This window comes from Anabrus simplex, chromosome 1, assembly GCF_040414725.1.
Source record: "Anabrus simplex isolate iqAnaSimp1 chromosome 1, ASM4041472v1, whole genome shotgun sequence".
NCBI classification, from domain to species: Eukaryota; Metazoa; Arthropoda; class Insecta; order Orthoptera; family Tettigoniidae; genus Anabrus; species Anabrus simplex.
In genome coordinates this window covers 1,547,056,561-1,547,079,704 of record NC_090265.1, presented here as the reverse complement: position 1 = coordinate 1,547,079,704, position 23,144 = coordinate 1,547,056,561, and the positions used below count along the sequence as shown (strand labels likewise).

General features: G+C 38.3%; 1 protein-coding gene across 1 annotated transcript in view; it reads left to right on the top strand.

The window, feature by feature from the left end:
• Positions 1-23,144, top strand: part of shi (dynamin-1 shibire) — a 726,486-nt gene that overhangs the window by 633,946 nt on the left and 69,396 nt on the right. The window contains exon 17 of the mRNA XM_068225570.1: positions 1,011-1,101. Within this exon, the coding sequence (XP_068081671.1) occupies positions 1,011-1,083 (73 nt within the window). The 3' untranslated portion in view covers positions 1,084-1,101. The remainder of the gene's footprint in view (positions 1-1,010; positions 1,102-23,144) is intronic.

Genomic DNA, 23,144 nt, shown 5'->3' with positions numbered 1-23,144 from the left:
TATCACTTGAGCCGGGATCCTAATCGTCTCGTAGCGAGACGATAGCTCTTGGAGGGTTACTAAAAGATAATTTAGCTTTTACTAAAATATGACCAAAATATACCAACTGCAATAACTGAAGGTTTTACACCATTTACGATGTCATACCTATGACAACAAGTGTTTTCTTAAAAAAAAAAAAAAAAAAAAAAAAAAGAGGGTGCACCAAATGGTGAAGAGTAAATTGGATGAAAACCAATGAGGTTTAAGACTAGAGATGTGCTGTTAGGATCAGATAAAACCTTTCTCAATCATTATCAGTTTTTGTTTCTTGTCTCTTGTCTAAGTATGCCTATTACTCACTGACTGACCCTGGCTCGTATCAAATAATATATCATATCACATGTGTTGTTATGAGGATAGTTCATCTAAGCCATGCAAGGATCAACGTAAGCACCCCTCTGTGAGAAATGGTAAATGTGGTCGTGCTGAACTTTAATCATAAGCATATCTCCCATCGATGTAGCTACTTACTTAATTTTCCAAATAACAATTTTTTTTACAGGTTTTCTAACAGGATGTATTAATGAAAATCTTTGTAGGGAAATAATGTGTTTCAGTAACTTTTCAAGTAACATTGCTCTAGCTTTGTGAACTGAACTCTGGCCTATCATATACATGACAAAAACTGTATAGTAGTCATTATAATGCTGTGATTTAGTTACATTTGTGGTCAACTAATTTTAATTATAACTCTTTGTCTTTGAAAGTTGAAGGATGTGAAGAAAGAGCACCTCCTCTGTACCTTTTCATTCTCCTTTTACCTTACTTGCAGCTGTTGTTTATAGTATTGCAAATACTTTTCATGACAGACTCCTTTCGTCAGGCATCCAAAGTTAATTTTCCCTTATTTGTAAATTTTCTGTGTACCTATGAGAAATTTTCATCTCAATTATTGTTTCTATCTATTTACATTTGTTAACTTCTGTTTTATGTGTTAGATGTTAATATTGAATTTCTTTAAATTTCAGGTTTGATATACATATACAGAAATCATTAGAAGTTTATTTTAGTTCTGTAACTTTCACAGAGACAGTTTCTTAAACATGGAACCACAACAAGGTAAATACACCAACTGCAAATTTTAACATTGCTCTAGCTTTGTGAATTGAACTCTGGCCTATCATATCCATGACAAAAACTGTATAGTAGTCATTATAATGCTGTCAAATAAGATGTAGCTTGGTAGTTGCTAATCCATAGTTCAATTGTTAATATCTAGCTTTTGATAGGTCTTCATAAGGTTGTGAGCAATAATGAAGGACACAGCCTTATGCATGAAGACAGTAGGCCTACAGGTAGAAAAATATACCAGTACCTTTTCAATCTTAGATTTGTTTCCTATTTCTGAATTGGACAATCTTCCTACTGCATGCCACCTACGATTTTAATTTCTAAATACAGTAGTGTTAGAAGAATAGAATTTAATCTGATTCTATTTTATAGTTCTGTCTTTTACTGCAGTGGTGGAACATTTATATTCCTCCTAGATGCACAAGATTCATTCAGTCATTTGAAAATAATTGGCATAAAACCAATTATGTCTTTTATAGTCTAAGAGCAGAGAATTATGAAAAGTGTAAATAAGTTAGATATTGATATTTTTCACTGTTCACATTCTCTACTCATGAAAATGCCAGAAAATTTAATGTGTCAAATTTATAACCTTTAGGAAACTTAGCTTATTTGACTTACAACACTGTATTAAAAATTGTGTTATTACAATACTATTTCTCCATTGTACCTTATGTAATGATTTCTTAATTAATTAATTAATTAATTAATTATAAGTACCTCCAAGTCAGTGGTGTATACTGAGGGCTACCAAGGCTATCAGTGAAGCCCAAACCTCAAATGCGAGCGCTGGAAATCTAAAGCACATTATATTGTAAGCATCTGACACATTGTTCCATTTGCAAACCTTGAAAGCAATGAGAAAACACGTCGCACGTATTTCTGAGAACAAGGCTTTGGAGACTGATATTGCAGCCCAGACTCTCGTCCCTTCCCATCGACTCGCCTCACGTGGCTTGCTGCTGTCTGCCTACAGGTGCGGGGACCAGCGGAGGATAGCTGTGCTAGGCTTCGGTCCGTCAGATTGCCACTGCTATCACCATGCATTACTCATCGTATATACTTCCTCACCTCATCCTTTTGTCTTAAATATATAGATAACGGAGTGCTGGTATTTCACTCCCATTTACTTCTACATCCTTGTAGGAAGACGCAGCAAGGCTGCTGTTATAGGAGTAATATAGTTTTCTTTTTATTGGTAAATCTGCTAAAATGAAACGCAATCTATCAGATTTAGTGTTCTCTTTTGTTGGTTGGAATCGAACCCGTGATCATGGGTCGGACACCACCACTGATCTTCCGAGGAAGATAATTGACCACTGAACGATGGGTACGACCGCTGTAAAATACAACATTGTTATTTAACGATCATGGTAATAATAATAATAATAATAAAGGTGCATGGCATCTACATAGGCTTGGTGGTGACCTAATAAGGATAACATGAATGGCGAAGACATCATAAATACCCAGTTCCCAAGCCAGGGGAATTAACAGTATGAGGGGGTTGATTCTGAAAATTGAACTGGGGCCGTCAGACCAAAGGCAAGCATTCTATCCATTTAGCCTCAAAGCTGGACTTCAATTGCATACTATAGCCATGGGTATCTAAATTAGGGTAATATTCTTCCCCACTTCCAGAAGGAAAGTCATCTAATGATAATAAATCATCAGGAAAATCTTCTATATTACCAATGTCGTTTTCACTTTCATCACTCTATTGTTGTTGTGAGAGTGGACAACCCTGCCTCACCTCTTTCTTAATTCTTGCCATTCTTATACATCCATTCACCACTACATTTGTACACTGGTTCTGGTAAATTTTCCATATGAGCCTCCTATCTTTCCAGTCAATTCCTACTTTCTCCATATATTTCCATTCTTAACCAACTCGATTGATCAAGTGTTGAGTATTGGCGGTGGCAGAGGCCAGGGCAGTAGCTTGTGAAGCAGCCTTGACAACAAAGCAGGCAGGTCCGTTGGCTGTTGGATGCAGCTCAAAATGCTTAAGGCTTGATGTACCCTAAACCAAATATCGAAAAGGGGTAGCCTAAGTCTAGTGGTAGCCCACGTCTTGATACCAGCATACGCCACTGCTCCAAGTTCATTTGACATGGTTTTATCCCATCAATAAAATATTATTACTAGTTCATGAACCATGTAGAATTTTTGTAACTGTTGTACAAAATAGAAATCAAAGGTATTTTAGATGTGAAGCTTCTACAGTCTGCTATATAGAAAAATCTTTTTATTACTATTTTGCAAAAGTAGACATTGAAGATATATTAAATGTGAAGCTTCCACAGTCTGTTTTATTATTATTTATTTCTATTTCCATGTTGAGCCATGTGTTGCTTTACGTACTTTATGCACAGGTTGCTGGCATTTGAAGTACATTGTAATACATCAGTTGCCTTGATAAAGAATACTTTTTCTTAAAGGTGTATGGCCTCCAGGAAGGCTTGATGAAGGTCTTTCAAGTTGACGCCTTACAGGCGACCTGCACGTCACACACAGACACACACATATGCACGCACACACAATAGTGTAATGTGTTCAAAATATCAGCAACCTGTATGTAAGGTACATAAAACAATATCATGGCTCAACCCCAAAGAGGAACTAAATCATGACATTGAAGATAATTGTGTGTAGCCATATTTTTATAATAATGTTATCAAATGCTAATTTAACTTTATCACCATCATACACTGAAGGCTAAGCCTTATTGCTGCAACCATTATCCACTCAATTCTGATGTTTTCTTCACTTCTTTGTAGTTTTTACATCCCTTCAAGTTTCCTCACATCCTCGAACTATGTCTTCCTTGGTCTTCCTCTTCCTTTCTTTCGTATAATTTTTCCTTCCGAGACGTTTGATAAGAGGTCATTATGTCTCAGTTTATGATCTACAAGTTTTAACTTTCTTCTTTCCATATCCTTTATCAGTCTCTGTTGCCCATTGACTTCCTTTAGAAAATCCCGATTCATCTATTTTTTTTAGTCCAGCATGTCCTCCTCAGTTTCGACCAAATCCACATTTCAGTTGCTTCCAATGAATCTCTTTCCTATTTTCCAATAGTCCAGCTCTCACAGCAATGAAGTAGTACATTCCAGACAAAGGATTTTACAAAAGCCCTTCTTGTTTCTAAACTTATATGGGTATTTGTTAAAAGATTTATTTTATTTTGAAGGGCCTGTTTAGCAAGGGCTGGCCCCATAGTGTAGGGGTAGCATGTCTGCCTCTTGCCCAGAGGCCCCGGGTTCGATTCCCAGCCAGGTCAGGGATTTTTCTCAGGACCTGAGGGCTGGTTCGAGGTCCACTCAGCCTACGTGATTAGAATTGAGGAGCTATCTGATGGTGAGATGGTGGCCCCGGTCTCAAAAGCCCAGAATAACGACCGAGAGGATGCGTCATGCTGACCTCACGGCCCCTCGTAATCTGCAGGCCTTCGGGCTGAGCAGCAGTTGCTGGGCAGGCCAAAGCCCTTTTAAGGGCATTAAGTGCAATTGAGGGGGGGGGTTTGCAAGGGCTAATTTCCTTGGTGAATTTATTGTCTTCAGTTATAATGATTCCTAAGTAACAGAAATGTTGCACTTATTCTACTTTGGAATTTCCTATTCTTATATTTGTATTAGCTTCCCTGCCATCTTTGCTCACACAGAACATTCAACATTCTATTTAATTTTTTGTCAGAATCTGCTAGTATGGAAATGTCATCAGCAAATCTAATACTGTGGATTCTTTTTCCATTTATCTTTATTCCCTTAGCCTTGTCCTTTAAAGCACATATTGCTTAATCAGTAAACAAGTTGAAAAGTTATGGTGAGAGTGGACAACCCTGCCTCACCTCTTTCTTAATTCTTGCCATTCTTATACATCCATTCACCACTACATTTGTACACTGGTTCTTGTAAATTTTCCATATGAGCCTCCTATCTTTCCAGTCAATTCCTACTTTCTCCATATATTTCAAAAATAGTTCCCAACTTATCATGTCAAAGGCTTTTATCAAGTCAATGAATACTACAGACACCTTCCTGTTCATTTCTTTTTTCCAGTATCATTCTTAATCCAAGGATTGCTTCTCTCATTTCTTTGCCTTGTCTAAAACCAAACTGATCTTCAGCTATACATTGCTCTATTTTAAATTTTATCCTGTTCTTTATTATATTTATGAGTACTTTTGAGGCACGGGATATGATTGAGATTGTTCTATAATTACTACATTCCATAGCATTTCCATTTTTGAGGACAGTGATTGTTCTGTTTTCACTAAAGTCATCTGGGATTTGTCCCGTTTCATAAAACAATGTGATTAGATTACATTAAAAAGTTCTTCAAGTCTGAACCAATGTTTTTCAAAAATTCTGCAGTTATATTATCAGTACCTGCTGCCTTTCTCTTTTTTAAGCTTGACAGACCTTTCTCAAATTCCAGCTTGGTTATTGCAGGACCCATTTTATCACTGTCTTGATCTGTTATCTCTTTCAGTACTTCATTTATGTCACTGATTTCTTTATCACTGTACAGTTCTATATATTCTCTCCAACATTCACATATTTCTTCATTATCTACCAGTAAGTTTCCATCCTTATCCTTCAACAGAGTGGATTTTATTTTAGGTTTGTACTGTAGGGATTTAAGTTTATGATATGCCTGATCCGGTTTGCCATTTATTGTATCATTTTCAATTTCTTCAGCTACTACTTTTGCCCAATTTTCTTTCTCCTTTCTGCATTTACTTGTGATCTGATCTTTATAGTTTTCCACTTTATTTTCTCTCCTCAGTTTATTTCTCACTTCTATAAGATTTAATATCTCATCTGTCATCCGGTATTTTTTTGGCTCCAATTTCCGTTAACCGAAAATCTCATTCCATCCTTTATCTTGATCTATCCTCTTAATTCTTCTTGATGTCTTGCTATCACTTCACTGGTTTTCTCTTTGAAGAGTTGCTTGGTTTCCTCATTCTTCAGACCATCCAAATGCCATTTTTTTCTTTTCGGTTTTCTGTATTCTTCGTTTAACTAAGATATAATCAGTCAGGAATCTTCTAAAGTTATGTGGTGTTTCCATGTATATTTTCTTCTCTTATGCACTTCAAAGAGTGTATTTGTAATTACCATTTTGTGTTGTTCACAGAATTCTAGGAGTCTCTCATCAGTCTGGTTTGTTTCTCCTGAACCAAACTATCCTGTGGTTTTCTTATCACTGTGTGAGCCAACCACAGCATTGATGTCACCTAGTAATAACACATTGTCTTTGGTCAGCTTGAGAGATCGTTGATTTGCTCATACAATTGTTCTACCTCTACATCATCATGGGCAGATGTGGGAAAGTATATATGGCTGATAACTAAGTCTGTTGGTTGACTACTCATCTTTATCATCAACAGCCTGTCACTGATATGATAAGTGTTTATTACATTACTTGAGAACTTTGCACTTACGATTAGTACAACTCCATTCATTCCAGATACTTCTCTGCTGTGAATAACTCTGAATTCCTCAAAGTAGAAGTCTCCATTACCCTGCCAACTTGTTTCACATATACCTAGAATATTGATATTGTTTCTTCTCATCACATTTTTTTTTAGCTCTCCTACTTTTCCCCCTCTAAACGAGTTCTTCACATTCCAAGAATCTACATTCGTCAAGTTGTTGTGGCTTTTATAGCGAGGATTTCACATACTTATGACCTGAGAGGCCTTGCTGCTTGTTGGATTTCCTCCCATGCCTGATCTTGGGTTCCAAAGCCCATGATTAGTAAAAACATCTCCATCTTGACTCCTGTCCATGGTTGCTTATCTTGGGAATTATGTTGATGCAGTGGTTTCCTGTTGCCCTCGGCATTTTTGTTTAGCCGCCCCTAATATGGAGAATAGACACTGCATGATGGGGTTTCAGTGTCATTTCATCCACTGAGGGACTATCACCATCCTAAAAGGACTCATCCACCTGATGCCGTTGGCCCCCTTAGGTGGTCAAGTTATTTACTGCTGCTCAACATTCAGCGTAAAAAAAGCTATATATGAAAATGTTAAAAAATGTTAAAATATCTTGTTGCTCAGTCTGTATCAACTGTATAAACAAATACCATAAGCACCAAGTGAAAAAAAATAGCAAAATACTACTTATCCATTTTTAAGAATGTCCAGTAATGGAACATTTGTTCCAACATTAATTTCATCTAAAAAAATGTTGTACTTTTTAAGTTTTTACTCAGAGAACTAGTTACTTTGATAGAAAATTTCAGTCTGGTAGTTTCTTGAGCTGCTACTATTAAGAATTTATGAGAATGAGATTTCACAACTAAGGAACCTAGGTAGATATGTTAACGACCAAATGTCCTGCAAAGGGGTACATTCTTGGTTGTTGACATCTGTTTTGTCATAAGGATTTGATTACACCAAGTTATTGAACAAGAAATGGAAAGAAACAAACAAGTGACAAATCAAATCTTAAGACTATCTTTCTATACTGGGTGGTCCACCAACCCATTATAATTCACGATACACAACCCTTTTAACTAATAGTCTATAAAGATGATATTACTCTGCCTGCTACTAGTAAGTCAGCAGACTTGCATAGGAAAAAGGACTATATGCTATCTTTTGTGCCAAGTTGAAAGTACCATTACACAAACATGTTGTTTATTGCTTGCCTTTATAATATTTATACTACTAATCAGAACTAGTTAATAGGTTGTGCCAAGTTATATGTTGAAGTAGAATGCAAAACAAACACTGTAAAACAAGAATCAGAGATGTGAAAAGGATATTACATTGTGAGGTGTATGATCATGCAGTCCAAGTATGTCTTCTAAGAGCCATGCGTTGCACGACATGCTCTATTGGTGGAAAAATATCTAATTCCCTCCATGGGAATTTAGAATTACCAGAGTGACTGAGGTCGTAAGGTGCTGGTTGGTGGCAGATGGACTGTTTGAATCCAGGTGTATGCAATTATTTTGACATGAATATGCCTTATAGCTGAGGGTCATCTAAAAATTTGTGTAACGTAATGCGAAAAAAATCTGTAACGGAAGTGACATCACATTAGTCATTACCATAGGCCTTGATCGCCAAAGATGCTGTGGCTGATGATTTGTATAAATAGAGTGTGTTGGAATAGAAAGTGTACCATCAGTGATGTCACATTATTCATTACTGTAGGCCTCGGTCACCTAAAATGCTGCGGTTACAAGTTAAGTTCCTTTGACATAGAGTTGCAGTTCTCCTTGATATAACATTGAGTTTCAATCCAATCAATCAACCAACCAATCAATCAATCAATCAATCAATCAATCAATCAATCAATCAATCAATCAATCAATCAATCAATCAATCAATCAATCAATCAATCAATCAATCCTGATCTGCATTTAGGGCAGTCGCCCAGTGGTAGATTCCCTATCTGCTGTTTTCCTAGCCTTTTCTAAAATGGTTGAAAAGATATTGGAAATTTATTCTCCCTTGGTAAGTTATTCCCCTAACTCCCCTCCCTATAAAGGAATATTTGCTCCAATTTGTCCTCTTGAATTCCAACTTTATCTTCATATTGTGATCTTTCCTACTTTTAAAGACACCAGCAAACATATTCATCTACTGATGTCATTCCATGCCATCTCTCCACTGACAGCTCAGAACATACCACTTAAACTTTAATATATTGTATCATAGTCGTACAGACTTCAAAGTATTGAATAGGTGGTTCTCAATAAATTAATTGTAAAAATTTTAATATATTGAATTTCAGTACAGTCAAAATGAAAATAGTCACTTGTAACATACCACTTAGTTGAGCAGCTCATCTCCTTTCTCCCAAGTCTTCCCAGCCAAAACTTTGCAACATTTTTGTAACGCTACTCTTTTGTTGGAAATTACCCAGAAGAAATTGAGCTGCTTTTCTTTGGAATTTTTCCAGTTCTTGCATCAAGTAATCCTGGTGAGGGTCCCATACACTGTAACCATACTCTAGTTGGGAGCTTACCAGAGACTTATATGCCCTCTCCTTTACATCCTTACTACAACCCCTAAATACCCTCATAACCATGTGCAGAGATCTGTACCCCTTATTTACAATCATATTTATGTGATTACCCCAATGAAGATCTTTCCTCATAAGACCTAGGTACTTACAATGATGCCCAAAAGGAACTTTCACCCCATCAATGCAGTAATTAAAATTGACAAGGGAACATCGGCAATGGTTAAGTCATGATGTAGATATTGATTCCCATAGGGAACCCAAAATATTTGTCCCGAATGAGTAAATTTATAATACCAATATAATGGTCCGTTATTGGACATTATAAATTTTCCAGCTAACTCATTCATGGTTGCCTGCGTTTCGCCCTCGTGTGCTAAGTTAGGCTCGTCAGTTGGGACTTAGCACACCACCCAAGACGCAAGGCTAGTGCATACTTAGCACACGAGGGCGAAACGCAGGCAACCATGAATGAGTTAGCTGGAAAATTTATAATGTCCAATAACGGACCATTATATTGGTATTAATGGTTAAGTCGCCGATCACCATCAAACTTGGAAAACACATTGAGGTACACGTAAAAAAGATGTCAGCATCAATTTTGGGTGCCGACATTCATTAGGGCGTTAACTAAGGGGCCTAAAAGTTGCAACATTTCAAGTTCTGTGCGATCAGCGATTAATACCTGCTGGCTAGTGCTAAGCAGACGCTTTGCCTGCCTGGAGACACAACTCTGCACCTCCTCCCCTCCCCCTTCAGCTAGTTCACCTCCACACGTTTCCCTTCTCCCCGCGCTTGACAGCTGCTTAGCTGTTGAACGGGAACAGCGCTATACTTTGCTTCTTTTCATACTATAATTATTGAAATCCTTTAAATAACATTCTGCTACACACATAATGATAATAAATAACCTAAACTAATATACCCATATTCTATTCAAATTTTATATTTTCATTCCTGCTAATTCCGGTGAGTTGTCACATTCGTGGGTACAACCCCGAGTTAAGCACCATTGGACGTGGTCAAACATGTGATGGGGTACCACGTCTGTCCTACACTTTGGCCTAAATTATTATTTACTTCTAAAACACTTTAAAGCTGTCGCTAGTGTCCTTTAGAGTGGACATACATATAAAATTAATTAAATTAAATCACCCACCATTAAATAAATCACCCACCTTTTATTTAAAGAAATTACGTGCCCGGGTAGAGGATCTCAATGAATGTACCTCGGGATATCAAAACCTGGTTAAAGGTCCGGACATTCTTTTTATGTCCCCCTCCTCCCCTGTTTTGTGTATGCTATCAGTTGTGTCATAACGAAACAAAATCGCGGACAACAAAAATTATTAACTCCGAGTACTACTGGTATTTTCTGTATTGCGTACTCTGGTATAAGGAATATAGGTAGAATGTTTTTATTTGTGCTTGTACTGAACGATGTATTTATGTTTTGCAGTGACAGACATAACACATTTCAATTGCAGCAATGGTTGTCGAATATAAATCGGTTTAATGCATAGACAACTTTGATATGAGTATGACATGGAATGTAGTAAAGTTTGACGTAATAAGAAAAGCCTTGAAAAGTAAAAAAGGTGTGCGTTTATATATGCAGTAGATATACAGTAATCACAAACAGAACTGTAGTCTTACTTTACCAGTAATTTTGCGTTATAGCTGACGAAGGTCTATGTATTGAACAAGTACCAATATTAAAGCATTACACTACAGTCTTCTGGGTACAATGGCATTTACATACGTAAAAATTTTAATGGCTATTGTACGAACTGGTACAATAACAAAAAAAATTACAAGGCAACACAATAAATGCCTCCATATACATTACATCAGGCAACCCCCCCCCCCGTCAATAACTGATAGTAAACAAAAACAATCTTTGGTTTATTCTAAACATTAAAAAACAGTGACAAGAAAACTGAAACAAAACACAATTAACAACAGGCACCATACTTTTATCACGGGACATATGTTTTACAACAGTGGTGTTCCTCGTAGAAGTGTTTGACGCACAAGTCCTTTGTACACCAAGCACATTTGACAAAACCAGTAATCAGGCACAAAGAACATACCAAGCCAGCACTGTCAAAGGAATACACTACCAGGTGTTCAAATTGTCCAGGATGGTCATCAAGATACCCACTGTGGTACCATGAGTATTTCCACATGTTTTTGAATCGAGGAGATGTCAGCTGAAAATGTAACAGTGATTGAAATTTTAAGACGGTGTTATGGTGGTGCACCATGATGCCGGTATTCATACATTTTTAGTCTTGTATACGTTTTCCAAATCCGAAACCCATACACATCAAATCGCTGACAGCTGTAGCGCTGGCTGGAATCGTCATAACTTCTACTTCTGTGCCATTGTTGTTGTTGGAGAGGTTATGGGCTCTATTATTTCATCCAGCCACTACACTTATTATCGTGATATTACACTTATAATGCGAAATCACACGCAATTATTCACACTACGAAGGTCACACGCGATGAATCTCACTACGAAGGTCACAAGAACAGATTTAAGCATCATGTCTAGGTACTATACACATCTTCAGTAGCGCGTAACATAACAAAGGAAATGCGTAGAAGCAAAACACAGTGGAAGCAGGAGTATGTAACCGTGCGAACAATAAAAAGACAGTAATGTACCAGTAATTTACAAATGAATATGAGAGTCATCCAAATATTCTTGTCTTGTCTTGATCGTATAATTTAATGGGCTTCGCTTGGGAGCGGTATACCCAGCCACGCATCCTCTAAACAAACCCAAAAGATGGAGAAGATGAAAAAAAATATGTAAAATGTAAAAAAGGGAATAAGGAATTCAACTACATATCTACCACACACTTTGGCGTGAAGTCTAGTACCTTGTGTCCTTGTGCTTTTTTTTTTCCATCCAAATATTGATTTATAGCAAGTATTATAGCAGGAGACATATCGGTAAGCAAACAGGAGACATTGGTAGGGAGAGCTTTCTTCTTCTTCTTCTTCTTCTTCTTGGTTAGTTGTTGGACATCGTCGTAAGACGCTACGTCCAGTCACTGGTTGGCGAGTTAATTAATGTCTGGGAGAGGTGCCAACAGTAGAAGAAAGTAGTACACTACGAAAGAGGAGGGAGAGCTATGTAAAGAAGCAAATTGTAACGGTTAATGATGAAACTTAGGAAAATACCAATGATATATAGGCTAAACGATCAGGGAAGAACACAAAAACACTGGGACACAGGGTTCTAATTCTTCACGTCTGTGTGGTCTGTCACGACGTCTTACTACAAACAAACAAGACCGGACCACATATAAGGGTGAATATGTGCAAGTCCGTACCTAGAGGAAAGGAAAAGGTTACAAATGGATGTTACATACAACGAAAAAATTGATGATTAAGTCGACAACGTGAAAAGTCGGTTAGGACACTAAACACGAAACGTTTAACGGCAGTTGGTAACCCTCGTGAAAAAGCTTACCTATGCATTCGCGACGGTGATGTTCATATGTCTGACAGTGAAAAAAGATGGGAGTTACAGTACTGACTGCTCGGCCACATGGACAGAAGGTACTGTCAAGAAGAGTAAGGCAAGAGAGATGTGTAAGCTTACAGACACGATTTAGGCGGAGGCGGATGTGTGGAGAGTGCTCCTACAATTCTATTACAATAGCCGTATGTTTTACTTGGAAGGAGTGGAGTGTTCCAATAAAAGAAGAGTATCTTCCTGTAATGACTGTAACAAATGCTTCAAGCGGACATTTTGTCCCGCGTCTGCTATTAAATCTTCAATTTTCTTAGAAAAGGTGCGACATTGGTCGATAAAATTAACATTGGAATTGCCGTGTAAAGCCGTGACAGAGGGAGATGCTGATAGTGGTGCGTGGGAATCCGAAGGTTGCCCGTGGGGACTTGACTTCCGTGATGTAGATGCAGGCTCGTTAGAAGTAGCAGGTATCAAACGCACGATTGGAGTGCCAGAATGTTCTGGAACCGTCTTCGGATTACTTATCAAATTGAGATATGATGCCCTGTCATAACCTGGTTTAACGGGTGGGCGGGAAGGGTTACTAACCACCATAGTAAATTTACGCTTTCGAAGGAGAGTTTCTTCCGATTGAGATGGTCTATTGGGTAAAGGAGGAAAATGTTGTGGCATCAGAAGGGGGTTGGATAGGGACTGTAATGGGGCAAAATAGTTTTTCACTTCTAAATATGATTTGTTTTCAACACTCATAATGCGTTTAATTTCTTTCTGTTGTTTATGGATTTCACAATGTTCTGCTCCCGCAGGATGATTTCCGCCACAATTAGCGCATTTAACTACTTGGTGAGTGCAATCTTCAGTAGAGTGAGTAAGGGAACATTTTCCACATCTCGGCTCCCTGGAACGACAATTAGTAGCGGTATGTCCATACCGCTGACATCGTTTGCATAATAAAGGAGAGAATATAAGGGCCTGAACCTCTAAAATGACTTTAAAAATGGACACACTTTTCGGAAGTTGTTGACTTTCGAATACAACCTTCACAGTACCTGTAGGGATATATTCAGTTTTTCCTTCTTTGGTTGAACGTCTATTTAGATGTTGTACTTTCACTACAGGATATGGTGAGTCTAAATAGGTGAGAATGTCGGATTCGGAAATAGTAGTGTCTACTCTCCGTATTACCCCTACTCGCTGAATATTCGAGGACGGAATAAAAGCTGTCAATTTCTTTTCTTTAAGAATGGGATGAGAAAGAAAGGCGTTTGCAGCCTTACTAGACATGAAAGTAACTTGAATCCTATTTCTGCCCTTCCTATGGATGGCCTTGACGTCACCAATTTGCCTCTCGTAGAAAATCCGACCCAGAGTTATAGGGTGAATATGTCCTATTTTATTTTGAGATTCGGTCGATTCGACAAATACTATGTAAGGGCCAAGATGAGTGTTAGAATAGATAGGTACAGGAACGTGCGGACGCTGATCCATGTCACGTATTCTATCTTGAGAACTGTCTCGTTGGGTATCAGTATTGCTAGCGTCCATGTGTAAGTCCTCACGCACGGCATCTTTACCAATATCAGGAGGTCGTCCTAAAGGGCCACCGCCACTATCTACAGACATAGTACTCCAAAAGGGGATTACACTATACGAGCACCGAAACAAACACCAAAGAAAAATTACTAGGATACAAACACAAACATAAAACACTCTACTTATCTACAGACGGGAAAAAGCCGCTGCACCAGTGACCGGAGCGAGACGTGTGCACTGCACAACAGCCGAACACCGAATGAGGAGAGCTTTCTTGTGTTGCTGATATCTTGTCTTGCGGATATTTATTTGGGTACCAAATATATTCTTTCCCAGTCACGAGCCCAATGAAATTTTTTCACTTGTATCACAACAGCACACGTTTACATCATTAATTACCACTTTTAGCACGATTAGACTTAGATAGATAAACTGAACGAAGCACTATGATATCGTGTATATGTAAGTTCATAAAAGTAGTAAACTATCTGTACTGGTCGAATACACAGATAACCTATTAATCTTGAGCAATAGAAACGTGTTGCACTGTACAAGATTGGAGAGTCTTGTCTTGTCTTGCGGATATTTATTTGGGATTGAATAAATACTTTCCCAGTCACGAGACCATTAATATATTGCACTTATATCACAAAAGCACACGATTACATCACTAATGCCCGATTTTAGCATGATCACACGTAGATAGATGCACTTAAAGAAGCAATATTATATCGGGTATAAGTAAGTTCATGGAAGTATTACATTCGGTACTGAGCAGAGACACAAATAACTTAGTAAGCTGGAATAGGAGTAACGTGTTACACTGTACAAGATCGGAAAGTAATAAAAACTTTGATACAGTATCCACTCACCAGGAACATATAGAAGTGCCACCTCACAAACATGTCGGAACAAAAACAACTGAAAAACTAGATCATAATTACAATTTGATGTGAGTGTTATCAAGGTATTCGTTTAAAATAGTAATGATCGTAGGCGAAGGTTGGTGCAACAAAACTGAAAGTCGTGTAGGGAAAGGTACTTGAACTTTAAGTAATTTCTGCATTAAAAAGGCCTGGTGATGTGCATATTGGGGGCAATGAAAAAACAAGTGGTCACTATCGCCCTGAGATTCTCCGCAGGAACAGGTTGGGTCGTTCGTAATGTGAAATCGAGTTAAATATACTGGGGTTAAGGCATGATTAAAACGTAGTCGGATGATATTGGTAATGTGACGTCGTGTATACGTACCATTTGCAAACCACGGCAGTGTGGGAATACTCGGTTGAATTTGATAGTAATGTTGGCCTTTCGTACGAGCAGATAATCGCCATTGTGTGCACCATGTGTGTTGAGCTGCAGTTTTGATATTTGGAAAGAAGTCGGGAATCGGAATTTTGATTTGTAATATATTCGCGGTATCTGCACTGGCGTCTTTCGCTGCTATATCGGCCATATCGTTACCTACGTGCCGATTATGCCCTTTAATCCACAGTAGCGTTATAACAAAACCGGATGTTTCAAGTCGAAATAGAAGAGACTTAACTTCGTAGACATATGTATTTGTATGAGGGGCGAGTGATTGCAGAGCTTGTAAAACACTTTGAGAATCGCTGAATATATTTATTTTTTTGGATTGCAACTGTTGAACATATACGAGCGCTTGGTATATGGCATATAATTCTGCTGTAAAGATAGTTAAATTATTAGGTAACGGATATTTAAAGCTAGTGTGTAGTTGTGGATCGTAAAATGCTGCTCCGACTCCAGTATTTGATTTTGTCCCATCGGTAAATAGGTGGTAATCTGATGAGGTTATGGGACTTTTAAATTTCTTATGAGCGTATAATGTGGGATAAGGTGCAGACATTGATTGGTTTGATGCATCAGAAGGGGCAATGATAATAGAAGGACGGAATGTTTGAATATCATAGTGGTATGGATACGTATTAACGCGTGGTGTACGAAGTATAGTCTCAGTAAGATGGTGGATTTCAGCATAAGCCATATATATGGCGGGATACCGATGATTGGGAGGAGGACGCTGTTGATAATATTCATATAATAATTGTAATTTAGGGACAATAAGGGAGTTCGTTCTACTAATATGTTTAAGTAGGAATTTTTTGGAAAGTTTTATCCTGCTAATATACAGTGGTTCTTCCGTAGTTTCTACTAATAAAGCGTTAGTTTGTGTTGTGCGGAGGGCACCACACTGATACGTAGTGATGAAAATTGGAGACGATCCAAAGCTAATAAACTATGTTTAGAGGTTAAATCAATAATGTGGGCGCTATAATCAAGTATGGACCGAATGGTTGCATGATATAGCTGTAGTGCTGACAAGGGGTCAGCACCCCATGCACGTTTCGTTACCGTTCGTAAGATGGTGATATAACGATCAGATTTCCTAATAAGATGCCGTATATGAGTTTGCCATGTGAGTTTTTGATCGATATATATTCCTAAATATAAGTGTTGTGAAACCAAGGGAATGCTGTAAGTGTCAAAGTTAATAGGGCTTTTATCAAAGGTTCGTTTATGTGTAAAGATCATCGCTGTACATTTAGGTATAGAAAGTGAAAGTCCATGGGCCGTTAGCCACTGAAAGACTAAACTTAAAACCCGAGATATTGTGGCTCTACAAAGGTCAATGTGGGAGTCAGAACAATAAAAAAAAAATCATCCGCGTAAGCTAGAATTCGAGCGTGTGGAATCACAAGAGATTCGAGCTCTTTCATGCAAAGGGCAAACAAAATTCCACTGAGTATCGAACCCTGTGGTAAACCTTGTGATGTGTAACGGCTATCAATTGTGTGTTGGGGAGATTTAATAGTTAACCGGCGGTTAGTAAATAGTTGATTTAAAATAGAAAGGAATTGAATGAGGAATCCAGCACTAAATAATTTCTCCCAGAGGATATGCAATAACACAGCATCATAGGCACCTTTAATATCCAAAAAAACTGCCACGATAGATTGTTTCCGCCATTTTGCTAATAAGATGTCGAGTAAGAAAGTAATGATAGGGTCTTGTGTACTATTACCACGTCGAAAGGCGAACTGATACTTGGGTAATAGCGAGTGATATTCCAATACCCACGCCATTCGTTTCAAAAGGATTTTAAAAAGACTTTGCGTATACACGATCCCAGAACTATGCCTCGGAAATTTTCAGGTTCGGTAGGTCGTTTTGTTGGTTTCAAAATGGGTGTGATGAAAAACTCGTTCCATGATGCTGGTACATGTAATGTCTCGAAAATACTATTATAATATTTGAGTAAATAAATTTGGACATGGGGGGGGGTAAGGCCTTGAGCATTTGATAAGTAATTGCATCAGGTCCTGGTGATGAGCTATTAACGGTACATAATACAGAGTGTAATTCATTATATGTAATTGGATTCAAAAGGGAAATAAAAGAACAAGAATTATTCTGTGAGGTGGGTAGAAAGAATGGATTTACTGTAACAGGGGCAAGGGTGTATAAAAAAATCTTCTAGAACTTGTCGCGGATAAGCAGAAGAAGTTTGGTATTGGAAAGTTCTCGTGATCATGCGGATCGCGTTCCAAAATTTCGTTGCTGGAAGTTGTGGAGTTAATTGAGAAATAAAAGATTGCCAAGCCTTTCGTTTTTTTTGCATTAAAGACGAGCTTTGTTTTCGCAATATGATTTCGCAATTGAAAATAATGCTGCTGCGTCATTGATTGGCGATATTGTTTGAATAATTGTTTGCGCTTATGAATAAGATCATGACATTCTTTATCCTACCATTTTAGTTCATATTCCTGTGGATGGGTCGTCACGTTTAATGGTCGACACGGATGAAAAATGTTTAAATATTGGGTTAAATAAGGGAGTAAGAGGGAAAAGGAAAGAGGGGACTTGTGTTTCTGCTGCAAAATATAATTGAGGTATGATTGATAGTTAGAAACATTAAAATTTTTATAAGATCGGACGTTACTTATACAGGAGGGTGTCTGAAACTGGGAATGTGGTGGGTGAATACCATATGTGATGAGAATTGGGAAGTGGTCACTAGTGTGCGTATCAGATAAAGTATGCCAGGTGGTGACAGGGGCCATAGTTGTGCGGCAGAAAGTAAGGTCTACTGCGCTGGGTGGGGATCCAGGCTGACTTAAACGGGTCGGGGAGCCGTCATTTAAAAGGAACAACTTCTGATGAGTTGAAGTAGTAAGTAAATTAGAACCTTTGATTGTATCCACTACACATCCCCATTCAGTGTGGTGGCAATTAAAATCACCTAGAAGGAAAAGATGTGGAAATGTGTCAAATTGTTGAAAAAATGCATCCATTGATTCTGAGTATTGTAAATGTGGGGTGGGCAATAGATGTTTATGAAACAAGTATTATGGTGTACTATTCCTACAGCATAAGTGTGCGGGATGATATATTGTAAAGAGAAATGTGTAACTGATAAGGAAGTATGAACGCTTGTGGCAACTCCATCAAAGCCGTTACCATCATGTCGGAAAACTTGATAACGTCGTAATCGAAAAATGAAATGCGGTTGAAACCACGTTTCTTGCAAGCAGATAAAATGAGCTCGTATTTCATTCAACAATATTTATAACTCATGTCTTTTAGAGGCGGCACTTCGACAATTCCATTGGAGTAAAGTAATCATGCTAGTATGTTCATGATAGAGTCTCGTAGTTTATACAATACATGGTGAAGTTGAGGCTCGTGACCCAAACTTTGGATTAACATTACCAGCAATTGCTGGATTTCTTGTTGAAGGTGTTTCTTGGAAGGAGGATAATGTATATCTTGAGGGGTTGCGGAGGGTTGCTGCCTAGCAGATGTGGGCGCACTTGAGGGATATGCTAGTTGCAGAGGTTGTTGCATGGCAGTCGTTGACGGGATCGAATGTACTGGAAGTGAAGGTTCGTTTCGCAGAATGGCTATGTATCCTTGTCGGTCGAAACCGGGTTTGGGTGTAGGAGGGGGAGATTGCATGATTACTTGGGTGAACTTACGCGGGTTTGGAGTCGAAGGGGATGGGGGATTCGACGATAGAGGAGGGAACTGAAGTTCTTGTTGCTCGGAATGATAAATTGGAAGGGCGATCGGGCTTTAGCTTCGGGAAAAGATATGTGTTCAGTACTCATTAATTTTTTAATGGTGACCTGATACTTATGTTCAGGACAAATTGAGGAACCAGTGACATGGTTTTTCTTACAGTACGCACATTGTGTAAATTGCTCAGTACACGCCTGGGTTTCATGTTGTTGCGCACATTTCCCACAACGAGCGTTTTTCGCTTGACATTGCCGAATTGTATGCCCATAGCGCTGGTATTTGCGACAGCGAATGGGTGAAAAGATGTAAGGTTCAACTTCCATGTACACCTTATATAAGGCGACATGGGAGGGTAATGTTTGTGATCTGAAAACAATTTTTACTAAACCCGTAGGAAGGTATTGGGTTTCTCCATCTTGAATTGCACGGCGATTAAGTCGTTGCACGCTTTTAACTGGTGCTTCGGATTCCAGGTACTGTAATATGTCATCATTCGATAAACCTTTTTCAACTCCACGAATAATGCCTACTCTTAACACTTGTGAGGATGGAATGTAAGCTTTAATTTTGAGGGTTTCAAGCATAGGATTACTCAAAAATGCGTTTGCTTGAGAAGCCGTATGGAAAGTAACTTGTAGTCGATTACGTCCTTTACGTTGGATCGATTTGACATTGAGTTTAGTTTCATAAAATCGGCGACCAAGTGCCATAGGGTGTAAATTACCGATGTTTTGCTCGTTTATAGATTCAACAAATACAAAGAAAGGTCCATGATGAAAGCGATTATAATATTCCGGGGTAGAAGCCACTTGGGACGCCTCGGATTGATTGTTAAATTGTTCGGAATTAGAACGGTCTACCAATTCCGTATAACGCCTCTGTACATCAAACTCAGTTGACTGAGAACCTTGCTGTCGTGTCGTATTACTAGATGAATTAGTTACGGGTTCCTCTTCCATAGGTACGACAATTTCACGCTCCACTCGTAAGGAATTCTCGGTTACCGCCGACGTTCCTCCACTGTCGGTCTCCATTGCTTGTCACTCCCACACCACACTTGAACGAAAACACAAGTGATTACCACTACCGCGCACCACTGACTCGCACAACTAAGGTAGTGTACCGTACCACTATCACTGCGTGACGAAGACTGGAGAGTAATATAACTCTTGGCGCGAGATTCACTCACCCGGAACATATAGAAATGCCACTTCACCAACATGCCGGAAAAAACAACTGAAAATCTAGATCGTAATTACAATTTGATGTGAGTGTTATCAAGGTATTCGTTTAAGATAGCAATGATCTTAGGTGAAGGTTGATACAACAAAGCTGAAAGTCGTGTAGGGAAAGGTACGTGGACACTAATTAATTTCTGCATTAAAATGGCATGTTGGCGTGCATATTGGGGGCAATGAAAAAACAAATGGTCACTATCGCCCTGAGGTTCGCCACAGGAACAAGTTGGATCGTTCGTAATTTGAAATCGAGATAAATATACCGGGGTTAAGGCATGATTAAAACGTAGTCTGATGATGTTAGTAATGTGACGTCGTGTATACGTACCATTTGCAAACCACGGAAGTGTGGGAATATTCGGTTGAATTTGATAGTAATAATGGCCTTTCGTACTAGCTGATAAACGCCATTTTGTGCACCATGTGTGTTTAGCTTCATTTTTGATATATGGAAAGAAGTCAGAAATCGGGATTTTGATTTGTAATAAGTTCGCGGTATCTGCACTGGCTACTTTTGCTGCTATATCGGCCATATCGTTGCCTGCGTGTCGGTTATGCCCTTTAATCCATATTAACGTTATAACAAAACCGGATGTTTCGAGTTGTAAAATAAGGTGTTTAACTTCGTAGACATATGTATTTTGATTATGGGCGAAGGATTGGAGAGCTTGTAATACACTTTGAGAATCGCTGAATATATTTATTTTTTTGGATTGTAACAGTTGGACATATAAAAGAGCTTGATGTATGGCATATAATTCTGCGGTAAAGATAGTTAAACTATTAAGCAACGGATATTTAAAGATAGTTTGTGTTTGTGGATCATAAAATGCTGCTCCGAGTAGTCGATTTTGACCCATCAGTAAAAAGGTGATAATCTGGTAAGGTTATTGAACTTTTATATTTCTTAAGAGCGTATAATTTGGGATGAGGTGAATATATTGATTGTTTTAATGATTCAGAAGGTGCAATGATAATAGAAGGACGGAATGTTTGAATATCATAGTCATGTGAATACAAATTTACGCGTGGTGTGCGAAGTATAGTTTCAGTAAGATGGTGGAGTTCAGCATACGCCATATATATGGCGGGGTACTGATGATAAGGTGGAGGACGTTGTTGATAATATTCATATAATAATTTTAATTTAGGTACGATAAGGGAGTTCGATCTGCTAATATGTTTGAGTAGGAATTTTTTTGAAATTTTTATCCTGCGAATATACAGTGGTTCTTCCGTAGTTTCTACTAGTAAAGCGTTAGTTGGTGTTGTTCGGAGGGCACCCACACTGATACGTAGTGCTGAAAATTGAAGACGATCCAAAGCTAGTAAACTGTGTTTAGCGGTTAAATCAATAATATGGGCGCTATAGTCAAGTATGGACCGAATGGTTGCACGATATAGTTGTATTGCAGACAAGGGGTCAGCACCCCATGCACGTTTCGATACCGTTCGTAAGATAGTAATATAACGATCAGATTTCTGAATTAAATACTGTATTTGGGGTTGCCATGTAAGTCTTTGGTCGATATATATGCCTAAATATAGGTGTTGTGGGACAAAGGGTATGTTATAGGTATCAAAGTTAATAGGGCTTTTATCAAAGGTTCGTTTATTTGTAAAGATCATCGCTGCACATTTAGCGATTGAAAGTGAAAGTCCATGGGTTGTTAGCCACCGAAGGACTAAACTTAAAACGCGGATTGTTGTGGTTCTACAATGATCAATGTTGGAGTGAGAACAATAAATAACATAATCATCCGCGTAAGCTAGAATTCGAGCGTGTGGAGTCACAATAGATTCTAGATATTTCATATAAAGGGCAAACAAAATTCCACTTATTATCGAACCCTGTGGTAATCCATTTGATGTATAGCGGCTTTCAATTGTGTGTTGAGTTGATTTAGTGTTTAACCGGCGATTGGTAAATAGTTGATTTAAAATAGAAAGCTATTTGATGGGAAATCCATAAATAAATAATTTCTCCCAGATAATATGCAATAACACAGCATCATAGGCACCTTCAATATCCAAAAAGACTGCCACGGTAGATTGTTTCCGCCATTTTGCCAATAAGATGTCGAGTAGGAAAATGATAGGTTCCTGTGTACTATTACCACGTCTAAAAGCGAACTGATACTTAGGTAATAGCGAATGGTATTCCAATAACCACGCCATTCGTTTCATGAGGATTTTACAGAAGACTTTCCGTATACATGATCCCAAAACTATGCCACGAAAATTTGCAGGTTCGGTAGGTCGTTTTGTCGGTTTCAATATAGGAGTTATGAAAAAATCGTTCCATGTTGTTGGTACGTGTAATGTCTCAAGAACACTATTATAGTGTTGTAGTAAATAAATTTGGGCGTGAGGGGGTAGGACCCTGAGCATGAAATAAGTAATTGCATCAGGTCCTGGGGACGAGCTATTAACGGTACATAATACAGATTGTAGTTCGTTATATGTAATTGGCTTTAATAATGAAGTAAAAGAACGAGAATTGTCCTGTGAGGTGGGTATAAATGGCGGGTTTACTGATACTGGGGTGAGGGTATATAAAAATCTTATAAAACTTGTCGCGGATAAGAATAATAAGTTTGGTATTGGAATGTTCGCGTTATCATACGGATCACGTTCCAAAATTTCGCTGCAGGTAATTGAGGAGTTAATGTAGAAATAAAAGACTGCCAAGCTTATCGTTTTTTTTGCGTTAAAGAGAAGCTTTGTTTTTGC